At 45.5% G+C, this 24,461-nt stretch overlaps 1 protein-coding gene across 5 annotated transcripts in view; it reads left to right on the top strand.

Annotated features, from left to right (window-relative positions):
* Positions 1–24,461, top strand: part of Aff3 (ALF transcription elongation factor 3) — a 434,549-nt gene that overhangs the window by 300,759 nt on the left and 109,329 nt on the right. For all 5 annotated transcript variants that reach the window (XM_055607315.1, XM_055607298.1, XM_055607308.1 and 2 more), the window contains one exon: positions 4,779–4,830. In XM_055607315.1, coding sequence (XP_055463290.1) covers positions 4,779–4,830 — 52 coding nt within the window. The remainder of the gene's footprint in view (positions 1–4,778; positions 4,831–24,461) is intronic.

Here is a 24,461-nt window from a genome sequence, read left to right as displayed (position 1 = left end):
AACAGTGCTGTGTTCACAGTTGCATTCTCTTGATTTAAAAAAAAAAAAAGAAGAAAAACTGCAGCTGAAAATACCTGACATTGGCCTAAAAAACATAACTTACTAAGCAATGAATCTGACAAATGTGTAAAAGAAAGTGATAGAAAAAAATTTGTAAACTATTGAGAAATATTACAGACGACCTAAATAAATAGTGACTAATATCAGGTCCGGGCATCAGAAGGCACAGTATTGTAAAGACTAACGTTCTGTGCGCACTGAACTTCAGATTCAGCAGAATGCCAATCAAAATTCAGACGTTAGTAGATAAGGAGGTTGGCCAGCTGGGCCTCAGGTTTACAGGATAGAGCAAAAGATAAACACGTGGTAAACACGTCCATGAAGAATAACAGGCTGAGCCATGTCTCACCAGTGTTGAAAGCATCCAGAGCTACGTAGTGCAGGTAGCAGCAGACAAGGGGAAGGAGCACGAACACATGGAAACTGGGCTCCCAATGAGGCCAATGCTGGAGGTCAGTGAGGAGAAGCAGGTGCCCAGAGCCACAATCCCTGGGATGGGAATCAATGGAATTTCCCTCACTTTGCACCATTTGAAGTACTTCTCAGAGACCAGCAACACTATGAACTGAAGATGGTAATGGAGAGACTTATTTGTGTCTTCAGTAAATATGTAGACATCAAAGAAGCTATTTGGAAATACCAATTTTTTTAAAGTTAAAAGCATAGTTCAGTCAAAAAAATCTGACAGTGTAAAAGGAAAGTTACAGCTGCTTCTACTTGTGAGAGAACGGATGAGAGGAACAAGCTGTGGGTGAGCCTGAGCCTCTGGCTTCACATCGCGTAGAAATAGAAGCCCAGGGGCTACAGAGATGGCTCAGTGGTCAGGAGCACTTACTCCACTCCCAGCACCCGCCTGGCAACTAACAACTGTCTGTACTCCAGCGCCAAGGAGCACAGACGTGCTCTTCTGGTCTCCACAGGCGCCACACTACTGTGGCGTACAGATGTGCAAGCCGGTGAAACGTCCACATACCTTAAATGCACAGTTATTTTTGAAAAGAAGCTGATTAGTCAAGAAATAGAAGCTTATGCTCTGTCTTTTCTTCAGAGCATGCAAGTCTTTGACTTCCTTTTAATGTGAGAAACAAAAGGTGGAACACACTTCAGGTTGTAAATGCTAGAAACGCTGAAAGTAACCAGTGGACCAGTGAAAACTATGGAGGGACTGTTTAATACATTAATGAAAATGGCATTATCTAAAGTAGATACATCTAAAAATAAAATATATATATATATATTAGTATTGCTTGGAGTGGTGATTGAAGGGTAACAGAATTAAAAACAGACACAAGTGAAGTCACTGGCATTTTCTGTGCTGGAATTCTCTTTGACCGTGAGTGTGAATTTCCTGTGATACAATTGAGGAAAAAAGTGACAACGCAGCCAAATTTTCTTCTGCAGAAAACTCAGCACAACACGTGTCCCTCTGGGGGACTTTTTCTAGTATCTTAGAAAAATTATTTTGATAACATTTCAGTTAAAAATTTGAAAACAAGACACAGTTCCTCATAATCTTATTAGAGACTGCTTATCTCCCAATGTCTTTAAAAGAATGTGAATTAGATTTTCTTTTCTTTTCTTCTCTTCTCTTTTTTCTCTTCTCTTCCCTTTTCTTCTCTTTTCTTTTCTCTACCTCCAGCAGGCCGAATACCAGGTACAGTGGAGCCCTCAGTCTGTAATCAGTGACAGAGGAAGCCATTCTAATGATCTAAGTGTCCTGTTGAGTGACTGATCTATCTCAGGCCTCAACTGTGTCCATCTCAGGGGTGACTGCACCTTAAGAATTCGAGCTACCTTCAGCCCAGAGGTCTTCCACTTTCCCTGTTAGCGACTGGGCATCAGGAGATGCATGTGAAACTGAAAATGTGTCACATACACACACATAGCTGGATGGGTGGGTTGATGGAGGAAGAAAGGAAGGGTAAGTGAGAAGAAAGAGAGAGAAAGGAAGGAAGAAAGGAAGGACAGCAGAAGGAAGGATGGATGGGAGGGAGGGAGGTGGATGGATGGACAGATGGATGGATGGATGGATGGATAGATGACTCAGTGAATAAAAGTACTTGTTACCAAGCCTGATGACTTGTACTCAATCCCTGAGATGTACCACAGAGCCCACATGATAGAAGGAGAGAACCAGCTCTCACAGATTGTCCTTTGAAATGACTGTCCCACCCTCACATATACACAAAATAAATAAATAAAATGTTCATATATAGGATAATATTTTTATAGACATTTATGTATTTGCATACATTTTCACAGATCTGTACAATCCTTTCTATGGTTTATTGTCCCCTTTCCTCTCTGCAATTCTATTTCCATATGCAAAATGACCACCCTGCACCTCTTCTGCCGTGCTTTTTAATGAGCAGTGCAGACGCCCTCCCAATGAGACCTGAGCAGTGGCTTCCGAGAGCCACGTGTAAGGTGACTCCTTGTGGGGTCCAGCCTGCCACCTGCAAACCTTTGGTCCTGTGACTGTCACTCTCCCTGGTGGCCGGGTGAAATGATGATGGTTCTCAGCAGCTCATACCCTTGAACATTTCAACTTAACATCAGAAATTGCATCACCTAAATTTTCAGACATGTCGGAGCTTTAATTTGCTCGTGTTTTCTTCCTGAAAGACAAAAAGGAAAAGAAATGGTATTCCCTGTGTCAGTCCTGGCCTGGTTTTTCCCAAGAAAGTACCCTCCCTTTGAGCGCTGAGGTCGCATGAGCACCTGCCGTCAGACCGCTCCTGTAAATGTCCCGTTTGGCCGGCATTACCCCTCCTGTTTACTAGAACCTGTTCTGTTTTCCCTGTTGCCACAACATAAGTGCTGCTAAGAGCAGAGATAATCAGCTGCAGTGTGGTCCCCATGCTCAAGCCAGCCAGGACACCTGCAACCCCCTGATCCCATGTGCAATCCAGCCTGGGTCCTCCCAGCCTCTGGGCCACTTGGCAGCATTATTGGTCAAGGTAAAACATTTACTCAGATGTCCAAATGTTGTCTTCCTTTAGCTTAGAATGAGTCCTTGTTTTCTGACGTGAACTGTTGGAAATGTTTACTGTCTCCTGAGCCTGTTTGATGTCCTCCATTTGTAATGGTGCCTTGGTGTAACTGTTGACAGCTGTTCCCTGGGAAAAATAACCCATTTCTCCAAACTCGGGGGAGGGGAGAGGAGTCGATGAGTATGAGAGGAATTAAAGCCTCATTTAATTCTGTCTTGCACAGCACAGATGCTATGACTGTATTTGGGATTCCGGCAGGACTGGTGCTTGTTCTGGAGCTATGGTTCTGGAAGGTGCTAAATTAGGTTATTTTCTAATGCAGGCCCCTTAACCAGGCCTTACATGTCTCCTCAACGAACATACCACAGCTCTTCCCAGAAGACCCAACCTAATATAAACTCACAGTATTAGAGTAAGCGTCTATTTTGTTGACTTCTATCCGAACATGGTTTCACCTGGGTCAGGCACCAACTAGTCAAGTTAGTGTTGACATGGGTGTTGTGGCTTCTTCTTTGTTTCTCCTCGATGAATGGGTTTGGAACTGCGCAGCTGTCTCATGAGTGTTCTGCACAGTGTAGACACGCGGCACAGAGTCATATCTGAGATAGAGGTCTATCGCTGTCCTCCCGTACTCACAACTGTTACATCCCTGCGAGAAGATGCAGAGTGGGGTTTTGAGCTCAGCTTGGCCAGTTTCTTCAGGATATGTCCGTTGTATATTCCGGGAGGTCATTCCTAAAACGAAATGACCACAAGGCCGTGTTGAGTGAGGACACATTAAACTTCCTATCATAGTCCAGTGTTTGGGGAGAAGGGGCCAGGTAGAAGCAGAGGATTCTGGGATGTGTCATGCTGATGTGAATGCAGAGCAAAGAAGATGAGCTGCTGCCACTGGGCCCGTCTCCTGCAACTCAAAACTTCCCGTTAGATTTGCTCAACAGTTGGCACTGTGGAGCCATTTGTAACCACAGCATGAACAGCTTCTTCCGTCCATTGCCACAGGAGTTCCTTACAAAATGAGGGTGCACATTTCAAACCACCAGTTGGTCCAGGATTAAGTATTACCTTATGCCTCTTGTGAAAAGAATTTGGACTGCTTCCAAACTTCTTAAACTAAATCTCCAACAGCCACGTCGCATAGAAATGTTCCTTTCCCTGCCTCTCTGATGGTCAAAGGGATTTCTGGTTTATATCTCATTCTGCTTTTATTGGGAGCCCCAAAAATCTGCTGCCAGAGTTCTCCGTGGCATAAAATTGTTGAACATCTCTCTACTATGGCTTCAGTGTTCTGTGAAATTCTCTCCAAGTTCCAATTCAGACTGACCCCATTTGGCTTGTGTTAGCAGGAGGAATCAAAGTTCAGAGTGCCTTGGATGTACAACGCTAATGAGTTTATTTCCTTACACTTTCTGTAAAATGTAGTGGAGAGAAACTGATTCCATCTGTAAGATACTCATCTCCTGGCAAGGTCCGCACTCCATGTCTCTGCTTGTTTGCAAATAGCTCCTTGGTACCTACTCAGGGCCCTGTGCCTGTGCAATTGTATTGCCAAAGTGAAATTATTTTTCACATTTGGTTCTCAAACAATAAAAGATGTTTTAAAAGCCTCCCGCTGCACATTTTGAAAGCTTGTTAATAGGAGCATAGAAATATGTTTAATCTTAAATCTTAAGGGCTGTGGGACTCATGTTGGTGTTTTTTTTCCCCCTCCACTTCCTTTTTAAGAGAAAGCTGACGCGGAGCCAGAGAGTCCAGACAATGGTACATCGAATACCTCGTAAGTGTCTTTCTCATTTCTCTCTGAGATGACTATTCTTTAATATGCCTTAAAAAACGAAACAGTGCAAGTATCTCGTAACAGTGGTAATCATAGGGAAAGGAGGCCCATGGTTCTCTTTTTTCATGATAATGTCTTTTTAAATGCTTTCGGGTACAGATGCATTTTGAGGTTTTATGCTTTAGCACAGAAAAAGGGATCTTGCAAATGCAAATGTTCTTCTTTATAAGGTAGAAATATAATTAGGCTAGGGAGTGTGTACTAAGGGAGAATGGAGATAAGCCCTTTAAAACTTGGCTGGAGACTTTTAACACTGACATAAGATTTGCAGAACTTTTCGCGCATACCGGGGACATTCTGTCTCGCGTGCCCGTGAGTACCCAAGTCATTTCGAAAGCCTGCCTGCCATCTGCAGTCCCCTACCCCAAAATACGTGACAAAACAACTATAAATATCTCAGATCTCGAGTGTTCACTGATGTTTTTACATAAAGCAATTTTTAAAGATGAGAAAAGACGCTTAGAAGGCTTTTGCCCCCCTCGTCCTTACGTATTCTTTTCTTTCTCAGGATTGAAGGACTGTAAGTATGTTCTTAGTGATTGATATGAGATGAAGTTGAGGTGCTGGAGCTACAGAAACAGCTCAGTTGGTAAAAGTGCTTGCTGAGGCGTGTGGAGCATGCCCATATTCCAGGCTGGGCAGGCAGCAAAAGGCAGACCCACAGGGTTCCCCAGGAAGCCAGTCTAGACTGCTTGGTGAGCTCCAGGCCAGTGAGTCCAGGCCCAGTGTCAACTAATAATGATGTTTCTTATTGTTGTTATTATTATTATCTGATACAACAGTACTCAATTGCAGTGAAGCAGAAACTAACAAACAAATGGCTTCCATTAATGGCTTCCTCCTTTAAAATGTTTATTTTGATCACCTCTGGGGAACGAAGCGTGTTTTGTTATGGAAATGACTTTGTGACTGTATCTCTTTCCGGGTCAGTGCTCTCATTACTAGCACCTGAAATGTGTGCCCTTCATTAGCAGTCATGGTTTGCATGGCGTCACGTTCTTATTCTGCGCAAGATCTCTTTCCGTCTAGAGCGTGCCTCTGGCTTGCGTGACGTGGATACATGTTTTACACTACATGTCTCAAAAGGTTGTGTTTCTCAAGAGACGACCCTAAAGGTTCTAGTGAGTTTCATTGTTTTTTCTCAGAAACAAAAAATATAACGGTTTTAAATGGTTAAAATATTGCCAGTTTTAAATTGTGCTATAGAATATAATGGGAAAAGAGTTTGAATGCCATCTGGAGGCATTCTAAAGAACTGAAAAGAGTAGAGTCACTGGAAAATGTCGTCATTTTGAGTACCACTTGGCTGACATAAAAACATATACAACTAGAGTGTAAACTATTGGTGTAAGTTGTGTTTTAGTCATTATTTGATAAAAGCATTGATTATTATGAAAGCATCAGTCTTTGAAATGCTTAACAAAATTGTTTTTACAGTTGGACAAAAGAGCATCAAAACTATAAAACTGTCAGCATATTATACTTAACTTTACATATTTTAAAATCCTATTCACCAGACACCAGTTTGACTCATGCTATTTGATGTGCTGTTAATGACTCCTTCATCCATTCACTATGCATTTCTATAACATCCACTCCCTAAAATAAGTAGGTTATGCAGGGAGTTAAGGATATCAGATCCTTGGCACCCCTCCCTTCCTTTCTGTCACCTGCTTCATGGTTGCCACTGAAATCACAGGAAACGTGAATAGAGCCGAGTTTGCCAGAGTCTCTTAAGAGTGGGACACTGTAGGCCTGGAGTCTCTTGGAACCCTTGCATAGTCCTTGTGTTTCGCTCAGGCAAGAGGAGTACTGATTCATGCCTCACACATTAGCAGCGTGGACATTCTGGTTCATGATGTACGCCTTCTTACACCTGTGTATATGCTTACCTACACGCACAGCACAGAAATGTACACATACAGCCTTCGCTTGAGTTTTACCGTGATAGCTATAGCGGGACACTCTACTCATTGCACATGGGAAGTCTGAAGATCAGAAAGGTTGTCCAATTTAAAGGATAATTAGAGCATAAATGGGCCTACCTGCCATGCTTAGGAATGTACAGTCTTGAGACAAAGTCAGGCTGTGCACTGGAAGGAAATTTTAAAAAATTGAACTATTTTTGGTTGGAGACGTGTAGCCATTGTGGGCTACTGTTTGCAAATTATCACGGACTAGATAGCTTAAGCAAAGGGAATGTATTTCCCACAGTTTTGGAGACTGCCAGTCCCAGATGAGGGCTTTGGGGAGTGTCTTCTGACAGCTGGAAGGGAAGGCTCCCTCCCTGTGCTCCCGACCTTATCCCCTTCCTGACCCCCCCATATGGCTTCTTCTCCCCATGTCTTCACTCCGTGTCTCCGTTGCAGCCTTCTCTGGGTCCCTTTCGCAAGGACAGCAGCCATGTTGACTAAGGCCTACCTTGTTAACTTTAGACCTCACCCTGACGGTTTCATTTTAACGTGATTACTTCTATAGAGTCTGTCTCAAAATGAGGTCACATTCTGAGACATTAGTTGTGGTCTGAAAAGAAAGTGTCCCCAGGGGCTCTGGTTTCAGTGTGCGGCTACCCTCAGCTGCTAACACTATTTGGGAAGGTTTTGGAGACATTAGCTCTGGGGCTTAGATGCTCACATGGGAGGAAATCCTTGAGAGTACCTTGTTCTTGTCCCTTCCTCTACTTTCCATCCACCATGAGGTGAGAAGCTCCTCTGCCACACTTCCCCACCTCATGACTTACTGCCAAAGCTCATGGGGCCAAAATGTGGGCTGACCCTCCAGACTATGCGCCAGGATAAGCATTTTTCTTCTTTAAATGTTTGGGTTTTTCCTGCTTTTTTTTTTTTTTTGTCACAGCTACATAAAAATAACCAGCGTTGTACTAAAGTTAAAACCTCAACATGTTGGGGAGATGTCTCAACCCTCTGTGACCTTCAGTAACTGAAGGTCAGACTTAGGAAAGGGGATGCTCAGGAACCAGAAACTAACAGAAACAGGATGTACACGTGTCAGAGCAAGGGCCAGAGGAGGAGAGAGCTTGAATAAAACACGTGAAAAGTTACAGACTCCATGTCGGCCAAGTGGATTTAAGCCGAGGCCTCTGATTGGACAAGCGGTGGGGGTAGGGGGGCACACCTGCAATCCCGGCACTTGGGAGGCAGGAACAGGAGGGCCAGTGCTAGTTCGAGGCCAGTCCTGGACTCCAGGCTGAGCTCCAGGACAGCTGCAAGCCACGGACACGCAGCAGATGGTGTCAGGAAACGAAGAGTTGGGAGGCCAAACGCAGTTTCTGCAGCTGTGTGTGCGCCTCATCATGATGAGCTCTAGGCGTGCCTCGAATGGTGGGACGGAGGGATGGAGGAAATACCTGCGATTTCCTTCAGGATTAATGATCCAAGAATTTGAGAAGATGAAAGGAGTGGTTTAATGTTTAGGCCCAAACAAAACCCTAAATATCTGTGAAAGAGTTTCAGTTACATTTAACAACGGAAAAACTCATGTTAGACGAATTCTCCTCCTCTGAGAATTTGCAAGACTGTTTGAAGTCTAACTTTTTAAGGCAAAGTACGATAAATGTGATCCTGGGAAGAAGCAAAGAGGACGGAGTGAGAAGGACTTAGTTCCTTCCCTGGGGACATGCAGTGGCATGCAGCCACCCAAGGAGCAGGAGTCAGGGCCGGAAATCACACTTGCAGTGGATCAAATCTGCTGTTGTAAAATTGTGTGGTAATGAGGGGAAGACATTTCATAAAGGAAAAAGCCACAAGAAAGAGACCCCCCATCCTGTATTTAAGTCCCCACAAGTGCTTTAATGGCTGCTAATTTACATAGGTGTGGGCAGGGTACCGGTGAGCCCAGTACAGTCATAACTAGAAGGCTGAGAGGGAGCAGCAGAGACTTCAGATACCGCCTGGAGCTGGGACTTCAAACTCACCCAAGACACAGGTGCTGAGTAAACTTGAGGTTTCCGAGGCCCAGAAGAACCAAGCTTTGAAAGTTAAGTCACCTTGAGGCTGAGAGACAGTTTGGTGGGGAGAAGCACACACTGCCCTTGCACCTCATAACGAACGGCCTGTGACTCCATCTCCAAGGGAGCCAACGCTGTGCTGGCTTCTGTTCGGATAGCTTGACACAAACCGAGTCATCGGAGAGGAGGGGATCCCAACTGAGACCCCAGTATTCATGGTGCAGTACCCAGGGACATCACCGGAAACAAGGCTGAGCAGAGCTTAACTAGCCAAAAAGTGATGCAGACATTTTAAAAACAGGTGAACAGGAGAACCGACAGGACAAAAAGAGCAGAAGCAAACAGCGGGAGACGCCAGCAGGAAACCGGTAAATCTCAACCTGGCTGCAGCAACTGTGTTACATGTAAATAGAGTAAAAACTCCACTCTACAGAGCAAATACTGTGCTGGCTATAGAGTCAAGAGGGATTATTGTCTGCAGGTCCCACACTTCGAGTCTAAGAAGACAAACTGAAGCCTTGAAACAAAAACAAACAAACAAACAAGTGACTGTTTCTATAACAAGTGCAAGAAAGCTGGAGCATGTCTTAGTACTATTGTCAAATAGTTTCTAGGACAAAGGACCTGATAATTTTAAGGCATTGACAAAAGTCCTAGTGCTAATGAGGAAGGTGTGATATTCATAGGTATATATGTACCAACCGACTCAAAAGTCATGACAAAGCGGAGTAGGCTAGATCAGAGTTACATTAACTCTTTCTATGGTGATTGGGAGTGTGCGTACGACTTGTCACCCAAGAAGTGCAAACACAGAATCTTTGCAGCGGCACAGAAACACCACTCAAAGGTTGGGCTGAATCTGAGCACTGGAAACGATGAATCAATAAACTTTTGAGTATGGAAATGCCGCAGCTCATGCTCCATGATCACACAAAGTAATTGTATTGTAAGTCAGCAGCAATAAAGTATAATTTAAATCTCACCATTGAGAAGTTAAATAACATTTATAAACAATCTTCACATTAAAAAAAAATACATCACAAGTGAAATTAGAATGTACTTGTCACTGAGCACTAATGAAAGTTCAGTTGATGAAAAATATCTGAAACTTAATCATGTGAGGACAATAAGAAATGTATCCCTTTACTTCCTCATGTGGGGAGAGAGCAAGGCTGAGACCGGCGACTTATTTCTGTGTCGCAAAGGTAGGAAAAAGATGGTTGAGAACACGCCACTGCTCTTTCAGAGGACCCAAGTTCAGCTCTTAACGCCCACATCAAGCAACTCACCCGTCTGTAACTCAAACTCTCGGGGAAATCCAACTCCTCCGGCCTCTGCGGGCACATACTTATGTGCATGTACTCACACACCCATGTACAGACACACACACGTGTACACACACATCAGAAAATAAAATAGGTTTTGGAGATGAAGATAGAGCCAAGCGTGGTTGCACACACCTTTAATCCCAGTACTCTGCGAGGCAGAGGAAGGTGGATCTTTGTGAGTTCAAAGACAGCCTAGTCTACAAATCGAATCTACGACAGCCAAGGCGACACAGAGAAACCATGTCTCAAAAAAAAAAAAAAAAAAAAAAAAATGAAGATAGAAAAATTATGAAATGCATTCATTATCTTATATGCTAACCAAAAAAGTGATAAAATTTTCAAAAAAGAAAAAAAAACTAAACCTAAGATATAGTAAGACATATATAATAAAAGTCATAGAAATCACCACACAGTAGGAATAATTAATGAAAAGTTTTTTAAGGGTTTGCAAAATTAACATTGGTAAGATTGATCTAGAAAAAAAAAAGAGAAAAAAACACAAATTGCCAACTCAAGCCATGAGAGAAGACAGCTCAGATCTCCTATGAATCTTTAATTAGCAATAAATAGATATTATGAGCCACTCCTTGGGAATTAATTTGACAACTTAGATCAAATAGTTTTCTTGAAAGGGAATTAGAATCATCGTAACTGTCTCAAAAATCCAAATGCTGCATTGGTATTATTAAATAATTGAATTCATAATCAAACCTTTGTAAACAGAAAATCTTTCCAGGGTTGGATGGTTTCACTGTTAATTGTCATATTTTTTAATTAAAAAAAAGTGATTATCGCCAGTGAAATACTATCAATGAATTACCACCACCCCACAGACTCAGGAAATAAAAGAGAAAGGAAAATCCAGTTCTCTGTTGGAGATCAGTGTAACCCTGACACCAGAAGCTGACTTCTAAACCTCAGAGAGAAAGTTATAATCCAGTATGCCTCATAAAACGCTTATGTGAGATGCTTAAAATATTAGCAGATCCATTCTCGTGTTTAGGAAAAAGATAGAGCCTACTGTGCAGAGGTAAGATTTGCTACAAAAGTAGACGGTTGCTTTAACATTAAAAATGAATTAATATCCCAGGCGGTGGTGGCGCACGCCTTTGATCCCAGCACTCAGGAGACAGAGGCAGGTGCATCTCTTGAGTTTGAGGTCAGCCTGGTCTACAGAGTGAGTTTCAGGATGTTCAGGGATACACAAAGAAGCCCAGTTTTGAAAAACCATTACTATTATTATTATTTATAATATAAAATAATACAATTAAGTATGTTGATAAAAGTAATGAAAAACAATGTAAGAGGGTACAGCAAAGTACATGACAAAAAATGCTAACTCCCATAAATTAATTTTAAAAAAAATATGAGCTAACTAGGACTAATGGGAAACATTTACTCTGATGATGGGGATATGTAAAAATATTAAGACCTGCTTCTAGTAGCACATTTAAAAATAGTGGTGTAAACACTTTCCTTCTAAATCAGAAAAAAAAAGCAGTGCCGTCTGTTCAGCCTTCTGAAGTCCTCGTCAGTCCTACAGGACAAGAAAAGGAAATGATGGATGTAAATATTAAAATGAAAAGAACACAAAAGTGGAGAACCTAGATCGATAGCCGTAAGAAGCTTGAGGAAGAGCCAGGGCCTCAGCCTGTAAATACCTGATTTCAAAGAGGTCATAAAGGTGACCTCACACCGCGCCATCCTAACTTCAAGTGGACAAGGCCATAGAAGAACACCAGAGTCTGCGCAGGTGCCATTCCACACGGTAGCAAGGCAGGCCAGCCAGAAAGGCAAGCCTTTCACCAGCCGCACCAGGATAGCCAGGAAGAGAACGACTCTCCTGCCGCGCGCAGCAGATTGCTCCAGAGCTCAGTGTAAAACCGACATGACAGCTTCTATGCGAAGTTAATGACAATGCCTTCTTAGCCTGAAGCGAGAAGTTCTCTACAGAAATCAGAAGACTGGACAACAGAAGGAAGAACCCTAATAAACTTACCTATACCGAAAGGAAACTACTTCTTGGGAAGGAAAGAACGAGCCAGGAGCCGGAAGGATGCTTTTGCAGGCTATAACCTGGCAAATAGCATATCCAGAATAGATAAGGAACTCTGGAAAAGTATAAAAATTAATAAAACAACAAACATTTTTTTAAAGTGGACAAAATCCTCAAAGATTCCAGAAAAGACATGCGAATAGCCACAGAGCAGATGAGAGGGTACAGTTCACTAATTGTGCTCGTCTTAGGAAAACACAAATTAAAGCTGCAGTGAAACACTAGTAGTCCTCATCTTTGAGGTGAATTAAAATGACTGACACCAGCAGACAAACAGTGGAGCAAATATGGAGCAACAGTGGAAGCTGTCTTACTTTCCTGTGAATAAATACCGTGGTAAAGACAGGACTTGAACCCAAGACTCCAATCCTAGGAGCAGAGTTCTTGGCCAGTGTCCCATTGCTGCTGTCTCAAATCCTCGTCGCTCCTTCCCAGATGGTAACTCTCACAGAAGAACAAGTCTTAGCATAGTGCCTGAAGAAGCAGGACTAGGTTGAAGTGTCACTAGACATCGCAGCTAGAGAAGCCCAAGGACTGAGGAGCAGATGGAGGTTTCTGAGACCTTGCAAAGCCCACAGTTAGAAAGATCGCTGAGGTGCTTTCACAGAGGCCTGCCAGCCACGAAGAAAGTGCACTCAAGTCAAAGGCCGTGGCTCAGACAGGCAGACGAAACTCCAAGACAATGATGCCCTTTCACATTGTAGCTGTCCCTCCATTGGCCAGAGTAAGTGTGCCTCAAAAGAATGAAGATCATAAATGGCCTTCATAAATCAAGATGATAAGATTAAACAAAAGGGTTAAACTCCTAAGAGGGGGGGAAAATAACCAAAATGAAGCTGAAGGAAAATGGCCCATCCTGCTGCCTACATTGTACAGTAAGAGTTGGAAGTTATTATAAGCTAGACTAAATTACAGCAACCCATGAAACGCTCCTTCTTCAAAAGGTAATATATGGAAAGTGCCCATTACCAAGCCGGCACCCAATAACTCATTGCTATAACGGTATTCACGGTGTGGAGGAGCTTGAAAACAGCGGTGACGCTGGCTGGTTGGAGCTTTATTAGAAGCGTAATTTGTTCTTTAAAACAAGTAGAGAACTTAGAAAGAATGAAAGGTATTCAAGGCAAACTAGTAGAAAGTCTTTTTAAAGGCCTTCCGGTGAGGCCAGGGCTGAGAAAAGAAAGATCCAGTACGGGTCTACTCCAGAGATGGTGACAGGAAACAGCTTCTCCCTGAGCCTTCACGGGGCCATATGCAAAAGCCATAGCTCTGCCTCTCTGCAGAGAGAATGCGTGGCTGGAAGGAGGCTGAAGAGCAGCCGCACGCCTCACTCCTCTCTAAAGCATCTTGCCAGCATTTGAGAGTGGTCTGGGTGAGCCTTCCCTGGATTGCAGCATGCCCTAGAGCCATGGCCGACAGCTTGCTCGTAGGGGTCGAAAGTGCCCATTTGAAGTTTCCATGCTCATGGCAAAATTACCTTAAAAATGTTAAGTATGGAGGAAATGGTTGTTAAACATATAAAGAAACACGCCATTTACACATGTGCGTTTAATAAGCAGGTTGCACAAACTGGTCAGCTCACAGTATCTGGAAGTTGATCAAAGTCTACCAGAGAATGGTTCCCCCTCAAAAAAAAGATTTTTTTTTTTTTTCTGAGAAACTTGAAACCATGGTGATATTTATTTTGGCTTTAGCAGCCTGTGTGTGAAATGATGAATTGTGGCTGATCTTTCAGCTTATTAGGTATCTGTCCCTGGAGCCCTCCTTTCTGTGTCTGTGTAAGTGATTTGCCAGGGTCCTGTTAGCCAGAGAGCTGAGAAAGCTAACAAAACAGCCCTTGCTGGAAGAGGTTGGCCGGATCCTGTTTCTCCTGCTCTCAGACACCAAGGATGAAAAGTCAGCAAAGGGTCCCTCGGCGCCCAGCCCCCGTCAGAGCACTCGTCGGATAGATGCCCACAGCAGATGCGGGTCTGTAAAGAAGTGAAGGCCAAGCCACCACACCACGAGCAGCCTGCGGGCACCGAAGCGGCCGCAGGGCTGGCCCCACAGGAGGGGAGGACATGCCAACACTCTCCACTTTCCCTGGGAGGTCAGGTGTTGGCGCATTCTGCTTGGACCCATGGCTCAGCAGAGAGGGGCCTCTCACAAAATTCCGGAGTCCATTCTCGGGTCCCTTGCTTGATTCTCTAGGCACCCACCCTGGGCTCCATCAGACACTGCCTTTGATCCTTGAGTGACCTAGGCTCCTCAAGGTCTTTTGTCTGCTTGTTTCTCTTCCGATTTGGTGACGTAATTTTTAAGAATGTGGTGAGACACAACATAAGATGGGACATTGTTGCCCTAACTGGTTTTAAGTGTGATAGCATGAGGTACGTTCCCAAGGCCTTGCTTCCATGCCCATTGTCTTCACCCAGAACTCAGCACACGCGCTGGCTAACCTGTGGCTTTCCATCTCACTGCTCCCAGACTCAGACCCAGCCTACGTGTGGACCCACACTTGCTGTCCCGGGTACTTTAGATTTAGTAGAAAACATGCAGTCCTTTTCATTTTTATAGCTGCTATCCCCAAGTTCCATTCATGCCACGGCATGCGGCAGAACATCCTTCCTTCTCAAGCCTGGGTGATATTTCATTGCGTGGTATAGAGTATCCCCGACTTCGAATTGGAATTTGTATTTTTTTAATCTTGGAGTTGGGGCGCAGTGTGCACATGCCGGGTGCACACATCAGTGGACAGCTTGTAGTGGGGAGACTTGCCCCGCGCCGCAGCAGTGTTTGCCTCTGCATGTGCAAGACTGGCCCGTCGGGGAAGGTCTGCTTCTTTCAAGGGCTCCCCGGCGTTCTCGGGGGTCGGAGCCCTCGGGCACTCGGCGCTCTGGGGTTCCAGATGACCCTTCTGCATCCAGCTTTTTGTGAGTTTGGGGGACCAGGACTCTGTCTCTCCCTTTATCCACCAGGCCATCTCCCGAGCCCTCGCTCTGTGCCTCATCTGGGACAGGACTGGCCTGTCCACACCCGTGAGGCACTCCCCAGGGGACCCGAGAGCATCTTCGTGGGACCTCCAAAAGTTTTAGCTAAAAGAACTGAAACCCAGACAATTGTAGCACCCAGTCCCAGGCTTGTGATGGAGCCGTGAGGGCCCTGCCTGGTGGAGGAAGTTCCTCGTGACCCCTCAAGGGAACACGCACACAGCTGGAGACGGGCCTGAGAGGACGTGGACAGTCTCCAAGACAGCGGTTCCCAGCCTCCCTAACGCCGTAACCCTTTAGCACAGCTCCTCGTGTTGTGGTGACCCCCCAACCATGAAACTGTTTTCGTCGCCACTTCATAACTGTAAAATGTACTACTGTTATGAATCGTAATGTCCACATCTGTGTCCCCCCCGTGAAAGGGTGGCGACTACCAAAGGGGTTGCGACCCACAGGTTGAGAACCCCTGCTCAGGAAGGCCTGCACCTTTGCAGTGAGCCTTTTCAGTCCGGGCAATCTCGAGCCGCTCTGTGTCCTCGGTGACCTTAGGAGATGGTAACCCACCCCCCTTTCCTTGGCGGAGCCCCTTGGCCGTGGCAGAGTCTGTTTCTTGTTGCCACGCTCATCGACAGTTGCAGACGATAAATACTGCCTGACGCTAATGGATTGGTTATTTTCTCCAGGCGCAGCGCTGCCTGCCCGGCGGCTCCTTCTTCCTGCTCTTCTGGAGGGGCCTGCCCCCCACCGGCCCCCCTCCAGCCTTCAGAGCAGAGCACTTACACAGTGCCAAAGTACCGAGATGAGTAACTAAATTGACCGAGGACTCGGGGACGGTTGGGACATGCTCGACCTGCGCTTTGTGTACTCTCTCTCTCAGAAACGCCGTGGCCTCTTCTCTCTCCTGCACAGTCTAGGGCGGGAACCTGTGAGGTGCACAGCTCAAGTGGTTACAAGCCAGCCTCACCCTCGGCCCTACCACAGGTGCTCTCTGCACACTGGTACCTGAGACACCTCCCATGGATTAAACACCTACTTTGGGCCAGGCACTCAACTGGACACGTTGTTCGGTTTAATCCACGGGACAATGTGATGAGGTGTGTTGTTACACTTTATCTCCAGGCAGTGAGCTGGCTCCCTGAGACTTCACAGTTGGCAGCCGGGAATCTGGCTGGTTGCCTGGCCCCGGAGCCACCGCCTGGCACTGCCTTAGGTCTGTGGCCTGGCACAGGGGCCCTCTAAAGAGAAGAGCAGTTGTTAAGAAAGAAATCCCATCTCTAAACAAAGGGCTGATAGTTCCCTAAAGAGCTCTTCCAGCCTGCCTCTCCCACCTACTGACGAGAGAGTGGCCTCCTTTGGAGGGCCCATGAGGATACAGTGGGCTCCAGGCCTGAGTGCCTGCCCTGTGCGATCCTGCACAGTGGTGGAAATAGCTAAGCAGGAGTCTGGACTCCTCCTAGCTCAGCCCGCCTGCTCACCTCAGAGGGCCTCAGTGAAGCTGTGCCCACAGGATCTCGCCAGGGAATGTAAAATGTGTTGGCATCTGCAGCTAAGGTTCTGCCATAGAGAATCACCCCCTTCTGCCTTCAGTCTGACATGAGTGAAGTATCCACAGAACAAAAAAACACACGGTTAGGATGGATGGCCAGAATTGTACACGCATGCCTACCCTCACCCTTTGATGTTGTTTTTTAAACTACTTTGGAGTTTTAAAAATAAGGGGTCTGTGGCATTTCAAGCATTCAGGCAGTGAAAGTGGGTATGTCGTGACCACAGGTGCCGCGCTCTGTGGCGCTATGACGCGTGTTATTTGAGGTGGTGTGATTTGTAATGGGGACTGCAATGTGGACCCATGAACCCAGTCGAGTCGCCCTTTCGGTGAGTCAGCTCAAAACTCGGACAGCACCATGTTTTAGATGAAGAAATAGAGGCCGGAGAGCACATGGACACAGGCGCAAAGGACAGGCCAGTGCTGTTGGGTTTTGTTTGGTCTCTGCGCCATGTGCATGCAGTGCCCAAAGAGACCAGAAGAGGGCATCAGAGCTCCTGGAACCGGAGTGACACCCAGTTGTTAAGCCACTGTGTGTGCTGGGAATCGAACCTCTGGAGTAGCAGCCAGGATTCTTGTCTACTGAGCTGTCCCTAGCCCCCAGGCCAGAGTATTAAAATCCGAAAGTACTTCATCTACAGACGCTGAATTACATTAAGAAACCAAACAAGAAGGGGCATCTGGAGTGCGCAAGGCTTGCGCCCTGGTTTAGATGAGGTTTGCGCTGGAGACTCAGAGCTGGGTGTGGTGAGATGCAAATGAGTGAAGGTATATTAGCATAAGAGGCGGGGCCTGGTAGAGTCTTGGTTTCTTGGGGCTGCTGGTTTCGCAGGCTTTGTAAGAGCCTGAGCCTGACCTCTGCATCTGTCTGGACCTTAGTTTTGCGATGTAAACTCACTCATCCTTGCCTTCCTGCCCTTACTGCTTTCTGCCTCAAGGTCGTAACCGAAACCAAGCTGATACTACAGCCCTCCAGAACTTAGAGCCAAGCAGGCCTCTTAGCTTTGGGAAGTTGCCCAGGGTGGGGTATTTCCTTATGGTGACAGGAAAGGAATGGATAAAGAAGGACCACTGAGTAACCTCACTTGGAAATTTGTTTGACACAAAAATGAAAAGATTGATTATACCTATGAGATTAATTATATGTAAGGAGTATGAGCTAGAAGGAGTATTGGGTTTTGTTTCTGTTTTTTATGTGTATGTTTGTTTTGAATTTCCAGGAATAAATAAAAGAATAATAAAAGTAAAACAAGAAAAAATAGCCAATAATTGGGTAGAAATAATAACCGTAAACCTTTGCTCCCTAGACCAATATACTGAAAATTTTAGAAGCTATATACTTTGAAAATATTTTCAATTTACTATATATAAAACATATCTACAGAAACTATTTATAGATTTGAGGAAAAGCCATTCATTTGACCATAAGACAAAACTGCTTTTTATGAGCGAGAAGTGAAAATGGGGAGTTTCCCCAATTTTGTGAATTATCCCTCCTTTTTTAGTGTGAGTTGGGCAGTCTGACATCCACTGTTCTTGGGCTCTTGGGGTTGAGGACCTGCTCAGAAAAGGCATCCATATGTGAGAGGTTTCCGATGCAGCTAGGATTTGAGCTACTTTGACTCCTGTTCTTCTCGGGACGCTTCTGCATACTGTCTTCAACATATTTCCAAGACAATAAATATTAATGTGTCTCTAAATAACCAAGCAGGATTTCTAAATTTTGTGCTGCTCTGGATTTTCTCAAGTGTTTAAGCATGTGCATCAGGTAATGATAAATGTCAAGTATCTAAATTCCTCTCATGTGTTTATTTTTGTTTTCAATGTCTGAAACATGCCAGTTTTTATCTTTTCTTTCAAATATCTGAAAAGTGATCATTTTATACCATTCAGAAGAGCACTCTGTTGTTGTGTTCTGTAAACGCCTCTGAACAAATGCTGACCAAAGAAAACTGTGCACTGTCCTTTAAAGAACTAAATTGATGCTCAGTGTTGGAAGAAAAATAATGAGCTCAGACCCAGGCTTGCTAGGATTAGGGGCTGCAGTGAGAGGTCCGCTGTTGCCTGGGGAACATTTGTGCTGACATGGGGTGGTGCTAAGAGAGACCCTAACACCACACTGGACTTTGTCCGAGTCACAGTGTCCTGTGCTCTGAGGAGCTTTCGTTGTAACATGGAAGCTCGAGTTAAAATAAAGGGATGCTGTGGAGAGCATCTGAGGCCAAGAGCACTCAGAAGGATGGTTGGAAAGTTCTCCTCCTCCAGGGGCTGTAAATGACACCTTTGTTTTTTTTTCATACCCTCTTCAACCTCTAAATAGAGATGCCAGATAAAATACAGAACACCCACTTAAATTTGAATTTCAGATAAACAAGGCATAATTTCAGTGTGTGTCCTGTGCGATATTTAGGGCATACATATGCAAAAATATTTGTTGTTGTTTAAATAAAATTCAGATTTAGTGGGGAGCCCCATTAGTTTCATTTACTAATTCTAACACCCTGCAGACACCAATTAGACTCTAGACTCAAATGCCTTAAAAGTATTAATGAATAAAGAATAAAAGATGCGTGGAGAAGGGGGGGAGAGAAGAGGCGGGAGGGAAGAGTGAACGCTGGGTACCTGCCAAGTGAAATAAGTAAATGTTGAAGAAAAAAAAAAATCCTAAAACTGAGGTCATAGGATGGAAAATGCCTGTTTCATGGAGTCTTGAGCCTGAATATTGGCGGAGAGAGAGAGAGAGAGAGAGAGAGAGAGAGAAAGATCCTGTTCTTTGAGTCTGGGCAGCTCTGCGCGTCCAGGAAGAGAAGAATCAGAATATGAAGATCCTTAAGCTTTGGGACTTGGTTGGAAGACCATGGCCGTTTATTAATTGCAGGTCTTGTTTTTCCTACAAGATGCTTTGGCAGTTGGAGAGCAGGGAAGGGTACCTAATTTTGGCTCTTGTTTCTCAGACGCCCTTGAAACTTCTATTTGTCTTGTGCTAAAAAGCAGAAAACTATCTGACACCTGATATGGAGAGAAATTTTTCCTGTTTGGAAAAAACAGATCGGCTGTGAAGCATGAAGATGCTTTTTTTTTCCTTTCAAGTTAGAAATATTAACTCACAGCTCAAGACTCTTTATTTTTTCCTTTATCTCTAACCAGACAAATTACTCTAACCAGGAAACCCCTTGCCTTTCTCCTGGACATGTCACAGGCGTGACACTGTTCCCAGGAGATGGATTTAACTGTGCATGGGGGTGAGGCATGGTTGGAATGTTTAGCCTGTTATTTCAGGCACGTGTGCTGGGTTTTGGCCTGCTGAGCGACAGCTGGATCAAGCCTTACACAGGGTAAGAGTTGTTCCCTGTTACTGGTTTCTCTTCAGAGGATGGGTGGCTGTGGGGGGTAGGGCCTGCAGGTTGTACTGGCTGTTGCGTGTGCTAACTTGAGTGTCCTTTAAAAGGGAGATGGATGGTTTGTGTCCGTGCTGCGAACTACAGCCTAACACATGGCTGCATTGGGGCCATAGTGTTGGCACTGGGTTGTATTTTATTTAGTGTGAAAGACAAGAATTTGTACTTTTGTGGTGTTTTCTGAGGGCTTCCGGTTTCCTACAGCCAAGCAGCTATGTAGGAGCGTCCTCTTTCTTTCCTTCTTTCTCTCTCTTTTTCACTCCCAGACAGGGTTTCTCTGTTTAGCCTTGGCTGTCCTGGACTCACTTTGTAGGCCAGACTGGCCTCTAACTCACAGAGATCCTCCTGCCTCTGCCTCCCTGAGTGCTGGAATCAGGGAGCACCACCCTGATCCTCCTCTTTCTAAGAGTTGGTTTTGTTTTGTTTTATTTTATTTTGTTTTTGCTGGAAGAAAAAAAAAAGAAAAGAGTACTGATGCAAGAGAGTGCATGGCCAAATTCATTATGGACCTTTCAGATGGCATTTATTTCTGATTTCTGAAGCACAAACAATCTCTTCTTCCTGCCTTTCCTCTGTTCACTGTTTTGGCCCCTCCCCTTACTAGCTCCTTTCAGGTTGATGGAAGAACAGTGGCATTCTGCATGCTTCCCATCTTGAAGACCTCAGCACGTGCCCAAAGCCAGTCTCTTTCCTAAGGGATGGAGAGATAGCTGGAAACTTCAGGGAGCCACATGGCCCATCTGTGCCAGTCAGCTTAGAAACTAGTGCAGTTTTGGTGGGAGAGAAAACCAAAGGAAATTGTCAGGTGAGCTAGTGACCAGTTGCAGTGGTACATGGGTGTGTCCCAGCCGAACAGTTTTTCCTCTGTCCAACATCCCTGCTAGACATCATAGAGAAGGTGTATTCCAGACAGCAGATAAGCTTTTTAAACTACTAGGGGATAGGGAGATGGCAAACTTGAGGACCCGAATTTGAATTCACAGCACCCACATGAAATTAGGAAATCTGTAGGGAAGTGGATATGTAGGGCCAGTGTATTAAATGTGTGCGTGTGTTTATGATGGAGTAAATGTGGGTAGAGGCCACAGAAGTAGAAAGGAGAAAGAAGCTTTAAAGAAGTGATGGAGGCTGGCTGGGGGTGGGAGGTGACATTGGAAAAGGCTCTGCTCAGGGCAGGATCAACAAAAACAATGTGTGCATTAAATGAAAATGCCTCAGTGAAGCCTGCTCAGACAGACAGACAGACAGAGGAAACAGAAGGTATCTGGGGGAGTCTTGCCGTAAGTAGCTTTATTCTCAAGTACTACGAAAGGGAGAGTAGCGAGGGGAGAGGGGAAGAGGAGAGGAAAGGAAAATGTCCTAATTCAGAAGGCTCCGCTCCTGATTTAAATACTGAAGATGCTTCGAAGAGGAAGGTGCCAGCCTCCTCTCACTAGAGTCACGTCTTGTGTGACTGAGCTTAGGCCAAGAAGTCTGTGGCTTTAACTGTGCCAGGTGATGGTGATACATACATTGGGACGGCCCCACGGTCCTAACCCAGGGGAATTCTTTTCCGCTGCAGAGAGCTTTGCTTTCCATCTTTCCATCTTTCGGGTACACTTGGAGCTCAGGCTTCTCGTAGCTCTGCCCACACCAGTTTCCTTCCCATCTCAAAAGAGGGCGTGTCTGGTCCCCTCTGGAGCTCTTGACCTCATCCCTTCCTTCCCTCCCAGACTTCCCACTTGTCCTGGAAACTCTTCTTCCATGGATGTAGACTTTCCCCAAACAAAATAAAAACAGCCATGTCAGCCAACCAGTGGGTATTAGTCAACTTTTCCTTCCTACAAGAGAGCTCCGTAGGAGACAAGGTGTGTTTAGCTGTACCCTTGAGGGGCTTGTTCATGACAATCTGACAGTCGCCCAGCAGCAAGTCTACACAGAGGGAGGCTCAGGGATCAGCTCAGACTCTTCTGACCTACTCTCTGCTGCACTCACTCCCAGAGACCAGCATTTCCTTCCAGTGACAGCGGCACCCCACCGCCCCGCCCCCACCGCCCCCTCTCCACCTTAGCTTTTTCCAGCAGGCCTCACTTCTTTCTCAGACAGTACCATCCTGAGGACAGGGCCTATGACAAGTGAATACATAGTGAGGCTGAGGGCAAGGAGCAGCCCACCCCGCTCTAGCAGTCCTTCAGGGATGTGCTTCAGGATCCTTGCTGCGTGCCTGAATCCACGGTCCCTCTATGTGTGTTGTCTTTCCTGTACATACCTACCAGTGGAAAGATTTAATTCTGATGTTTCGCAAGGAAGAGCTTAGCAGCAGTAGCTAATGATGGAGTAAGAGAGGCCGTGACTGTGTGCCAGCCACAGGGTGAGTTATGCGAGCCCCGTCAGTCCCCTCTGCCACTAAATGCTGCCCTGCACATGCTTTGTGCTTCCTTTGTGGCCAAGGTAGCTGTGAAGTAAGTAAAGGCCAAGCAGCATTGTACAGCACAGGTGCCCAGGGCAAAAGGAAGCAAGATGGCGCTCAACACAGTTTAACATCCGTGAATTGTGTCTGAAGTTTTCTGTTTCATGCTCTGGGACCTTGACTAACCGTGAGCAGCTGCCGCTGACCCTTCAGCCCTCTGCTGACCCTTCAGCCCTCCACTGAGACATTGCCCAATCCTTCTCATGCCCTTCCCTGTGTCACCCAGCTCACTCACCTCCAGGTCTTCTCATATTGCCTTCAGTGTCTAACGACACCGCCTGTGCTGGTGTGAAGAAGACAAGTGTGAATACAAATGGCCTCTACAGGCTCACGGTTTTGAATATTTAGTCACAAACAAGTGAACTCCTTGGTGGAATTAGAAGGGTTGGAAGGTGTGGCCTTGTTGGATGTCAATAAGTTTGTCAGTAGGAGTGAGCTTTGAGGTTTCGGAAGGCCACCCAGGCCCAGTCTCTCTTTCTCTGCCTGTGGATCGGGATGTAGCCCTCAGCTGCTGCCCCAGCCTCACCCCTGCCTTCCACCACACCACTGCCGCCACGCCCCTGCCATGATGATAATGGACTAAGCCTCTGAGACTGTAAGCCAGCCTGCAGTTAAATACTCTTTTAAAAGAAGAGTAAATATTTACAGTGTCTCTTCACAGCAATAGAACAGTGACTAAAACATGACCCCAAATCGAAACTCAGCGGCCAGCTCTGCCCTGTCGGTTCCCCTTTACACGGCGCCTCTCACACAGTTCTGTTCCTTTTGCTTTCCCTGGCCGCTGGCTAGGTAGGACTGCCCCGTTTCATCCTTGCCTCTCCCTGGACACTGGTCTCCCGCCACCAGCTCTCGAGTCCTTCTGTGTATAATCATGCCGAGATGCGCCTGGGTGTATCTGGGGTGGTAAGGCTGTAGCCCCAAATTAACTTCCGTAAGGAGCCTTGAGAGCGTACTGCTCTCTCCTCCACAATGTCTGGTAACTGAACGCCTAAATTTCACATCCGGATTTCTAGCCAGGCCTCTGGGATCTTTTGTCCTCTTCCCTCCGTTGTTTACTTCAGCATTTTCCTTTACAGTACTGGGAGTGTTGAGTCTTGGAATTTGCTCGTGCTAGTCAAGTGCTCTACCACTAAGCTATTCCCCCGGCTCCTATTTATTCTTTCTGATCTCATTTACCACTTCCTGCCTTACCCAACCCCACACACAAACACCAAACAGATTAATAAGTTGATACTCTTACTGTGTCTGCAAATACACCTCCTTTGCTCCTTCGTCTGTGTCCTTCTTTGTATCCAGCGTGGCCTCTCTTGATTTGCCTTTGATATTTTCTCGTGTTTCTCACATGAAATTCTATGCCATTTCTCTGTGGCAGAGCTTACCTGCATTCCACAGACCAGCTCCATCTTCGTCTCTCCCCACCATTACATGCAATGTTTACTCACCATTAAATGAAGATAGAGTCACCCTATTCATTTTGGAGGCAGGGTGGTTCCAGGCCCCATGGAGGATATCACAATTCCGTAAAACTGCGTAGTATTTGTGTATAAGCTGTGTGCCTGCTCCCATGTACCTTAACCTATTTCTGTCCAGTGAAGTTACATGTACTTAGTATACACAAGGAACTCCCAGACACTTCGGTGTTAAAGAAGCAAGCCTGCAAGCTACGCAAATGGGCAAAAGGCATGTGAATGTTTCCCTAAGACAGACAGATATGCAGGTGGTGGAGACGCCTGGTGAAAGACGGGAACATCCCTGAGCCTTGGACAAAGTACAGCTTAAATGAGATATTGCTACACCCACCGCATTGGCTAAAACAAAGAACGCACCAGCCACAAAAGCTGGCAAGGACATGGAGAAC

This window comes from Psammomys obesus, unplaced genomic scaffold (genome assembly GCF_907164565.1).
Source record: "Psammomys obesus unplaced genomic scaffold, mPsaObe1.curated_primary_1811, whole genome shotgun sequence".
In the NCBI taxonomy this organism is placed as follows: Eukaryota; Metazoa; Chordata; class Mammalia; order Rodentia; family Muridae; genus Psammomys; species Psammomys obesus.
The sequence above is the reverse complement of the archived record's forward strand: the minus strand, read 5'-3'. Positions and strand labels throughout refer to the sequence as shown.